A 3,866-nucleotide genomic window follows, 5' to 3' on the forward strand; every position below is an offset into this window, starting at 1 on the left:
CTACAACTGGTCAGGTGGTCAGCAGAGTTACAGGTGTAAAATTGTGAGCCTTAGGAGAAAAAAGTTGGGAATTCCCTGGTGGTCCAGTGGTTAGGACTCCGCGCTTCCAATTCTAGGGGTCCTGGGTTCGATCCCTGGTCGGGAACTAAGAGCCTGCAAGCCAGGTGGCGCAACCAAAAAAAAACAAGCATGGTTTATTCTTAACTGCACTTGTGTTAAACTATCAGTCTCTAGGGGCATGACTTTAGGATACCGGTCAGTTTCTAATGTAAAGATATGGTTGAGAATTTCATTATATGTTGTTTCTTTTTATCATCAGGATTAACTCTCCCAAGCAAACGATTTTCCCTCCTTTGTGGATGCTGCGAATTGTGAAATTGATTAGGATCCCTTTTCAAGTTAGCTAATAGTTGAGGGGAAAAAAATCTGGATTCACCTCCAGCTAAGGAATAGGGCTTGGCAGCTTACATTTTTTTTATTGGCTTCATTTCTGCCTCCAATCCATCATTCTACCCTTGTTCCTCCTTGTCATTTGTTTTTATTATCTTGTTACATTTCACATATCCTAGAAGCCACTTTATATCCTTTTTCAGAACAAAAGAGAACATATAATATTAAATACATAAATACTTGAGATATTTAAGCACCTTAATGCTTGTGGTAATTATTAAATAAAAAGCACATCCACAGTTACAAGGCCACTAGACCCAAAAAAGCTTTTTGAAAATCTTACAACTTTCCATTTAAGAATGAGTGGTAGTATATAGAGCAGAAAGCCAAATTTGTAACAGTAGCGAATTACAGCAAAATGAGTGGAAAAATTAAGACTCAGCCAGATGTTTGCCTCAATTCTTCTTGTATGAGGATAGATACGTAGCGCCATTATGCCTGAGAATTTAAGAAAAGCAATTTGCCTTCTTTACTTTTGGAAGCTTTCTTTCCAACTCAATTAACACTATTCAAAAATCAATATCTAGTAGAGGTTAAGAACGTGGGCTCTGGAGCCAGACTACATGATTTCAAATCCCAGTCCACCACTTGGGCTGTGTGCCCTTTGGGCAACTTATCCATTTCCTCACTTGAAAAATGGAGTTAACAGAAACTACCCTCATAATATTTTGAGGACCTTACATGAGTAAGGTGCTTACAATGGTGTCGATAACATTTTAAGTGCACAAAAAATTGGTAGCTATAACTATTTTGGCTTTACAGGTGATTAAGACTCATGAGGCTCTTGGGGTCCGTGCCAAAAGTTTGGATCCAAATAAGTCGATGACTAGCTGGATGCCAAAAACCCAAGCTAACATGTAACTGAAGACCAGAGAGGAGTCTTTCCATTTGCCCCACTGAAAAATACGTATGGAAGTCAAACCTGCAATTCAGAAAAGCTCTTGGTTAATGGCAGTTTGAACACGTTTGATACCTTACTTCAACATTAACTGGCTCCTACTAGCCCTACTGAATTCGTTTATTAAACAAATATTTATTGAAGGCTTACTTTATTCTGCAATAAGTTTTAAACACCACAAATCATTAAAAACCGACACACAACCACACTCTGTTCCCCTTATGGCTTCAAATTATCACCGTCAAACAAAAGCTCCGAAACATCACCAAAATAGCAAAAATTCTTTAAAGTGCTAGACCTGCCACAAATTTAATGGAAATCGAAAGTAGGAGCCTATCACAATCTAAAGTCTTAAAATAATAAAAGCAGACAGCGTGACAAGAAGTAAATTTTGGGGTCCCATTAGCTGGAGTCAGTCCCACAAGGCAGTGTATTTGGTAGGAGTGAAGAAAAGAGTGACAACTGCTTAGTCTCACTGGATCCTTCGCTCTTCTTCAGGAAGAATACTCCAGTTTGGGGAGGCCACATCACGGGCCAGCCAGTTAAAATCGTCAACGTCGCTCCAGTTATTTTTGTTCCTGTCTAAACCAGAGCCCTCGAAGTCCGTGTCGATCCCCGGGTAGCTCCAGGTATACGGGGCGAACTGTATCCCGGTGCAGTCCTCCACGATGGCCCTGCTGGTCACCTGCAGGAAGATGCGGGTGTCTTTCGTGGTGTGTACGCGGAGCTGCTGGCAGGCCACGGCCAGCACGCAGTCACTGCAGTTCTCCAGGAACACGGAGGTGGACACCGGGCCGCAGAGCAGCGTGCAGCCTCGAGCCTTGGTCAGCCGCAGGGTGTTGGGATTGCCATACAGTTTGATCGTGCAGTTAATCAGTTGGGTCAAAAGGACGTCCCGCTGGTGCAGCTCCTCGGCTCTCTTCTCCAAGACTTGGGACTGCAGATTGGAGAAGCCGCAGATCCAGCTGGAGCCGAAGTCTTCCTCCTCCTTCAAGGGCGGCGGGGAGGCCAGGATGCCTTCCGCTGCCGGGGCGCCGGGAGCCGAATCTACTTTGGTGGCTGAAGCAGCATCCTTCCTGCGGGTCTTGAAAGCGAAACGCTTCTTAGGCTGCAGCTCCTGGCGCCGCTTGGCCAGGGCCTCCTGCAGCCGCGCCAACACCTCTTGTCCCTGCCGCAAGTCGTAGGCGGCCAGGAACAAAACCGAGTCGTTGAGTAGTTTCTGCAGCCCCTGGAGCCGAGCGGCCGCCTCTTCCAGCTGCTCGACGGACTCCCCGCCTTCCAGAAGCTCTTCCACGGCCGATCGCTCCCGAGAGAAGGCGGCGGCGAAAAAGTCGCTCTTCTCCTCCTCCACCTCCTGGTTCTGCCGCTTTTGCTTCCGCCTTTCCACCTCCAGTTGCCGCTCATGTTCTCGACTCTGAAGCCGCTCAGGCACCAGGCTCCGGACCCTCTGGGATCCCAAGTCCCTGTTCACCACAGCAGTGGCAGAGTCATTAGCAGTCTCCATCTTGACTTTAAGCTTCCTTTCTCCTGCCTTCCTTCCTCCGGGCGCGCCCTCCGCGAGGCCTCCCACCAACGCGCCCTGTGATTGGCTGGACATGCTGACGTCAGACCCCGGCCTTATTTTCTTCATCCATTGGTTCCTCTGCGTTGGAGGGGGCGGGGATGTGGGGCGGGGCCGACTGACAGAGGGGGTGGGGAGACAAAGGTCCTTGTGGATGGGTAGGGTGGAAGGCAGGCGGGGGAAGCTTTTTTTCCTCTTAAAGGGGCAGGACTTATATCCGGGATTGTGGGGTGAGTTGCAGCAGCGGCAGCTGCACATGTGGGTTTGTTTATAAGAACAAGGTTAGAAACTCGCAGGCCTCCCCCTCCCCCTCAGCTCCTTCCTACTACCCCCTTACAGGCTGGAGATCCGCTACTGGTGGGGGGAATGTGTGCCTGTGGTGGGTGGGTGGGACAGGTAGTGGTGAGAAAGATGGAGGGGGGGGAATGTTACACCGCCCGGCCCGCGCCGGAGGAAGCGGCAGCTGGAACAGCTGGCTATGGAGCCTTTTGCATGCCTCTGTTTTTCTCCTTCTCCCTTCCACCACCCCTTCCCCCCACCCATTCCTGCCGCCCCTAAACCCTCATCCTACCACCCCCCCCACCCCCGCCGCTGCAGTTCCGCGTGGCCTGGGGCTCCAGGATTCCCGCAGTCACTTACGGGGCCGGGAGAAGGCGAGGGGCACCGGAATGGGAGAGACTGGGTTCCTCACTGCAACCAGGTTCAGGGGGCCCTGGGGAAGTCTAAAAACGGCTTATTTTTTTGCCAATTACTGCAGTCGGAGGGGTGGGGGCGGGGGAGATGAGATTCCACACCCCCTTCCTCTTCCTCCCACGCCCTCCCCCCCCGCCCCGACCTTGGCCGTCACTCCCTCCGCAGCTGGACGCTGCTGGTCTCGCCGGGGTGAGACCCCAGACCCGGACTCGGCGGCTGTCTGAGGGGCCGTCGGTTGTTAGGAAAGTGATGGGGGAAATGTTA

The 3,866-nt window shown here is 50.6% G+C and overlaps 1 protein-coding gene across 1 annotated transcript; it reads right to left on the reverse strand.

Annotated features, from left to right (window-relative positions):
• Positions 1-463: 463 nt before the first annotated feature.
• On the reverse strand, positions 464-3,615 carry TBCC (tubulin folding cofactor C). Its single transcript, XM_081247151.1, has 2 exons — positions 3,549-3,615; positions 464-3,159 (listed from the first exon to the last, which is right to left on the reverse strand). The coding sequence occupies exon 2, from the start codon at positions 2,976-2,978 to the stop codon at positions 1,821-1,823; it is 1,158 nt and encodes a 385-aa protein (XP_081103277.1). The 5' UTR covers positions 2,979-3,159; positions 3,549-3,615; the 3' UTR covers positions 464-1,820.
• Between the last annotated feature and the right edge of the window lie 251 nt (positions 3,616-3,866).

The sequence above is a fragment of the Mesoplodon bidens genome (genome assembly GCF_964165515.1).
Source record: "Mesoplodon bidens genome assembly, chromosome: 10".
NCBI classification, from domain to species: domain Eukaryota; kingdom Metazoa; phylum Chordata; class Mammalia; order Artiodactyla; family Ziphiidae; genus Mesoplodon; species Mesoplodon bidens.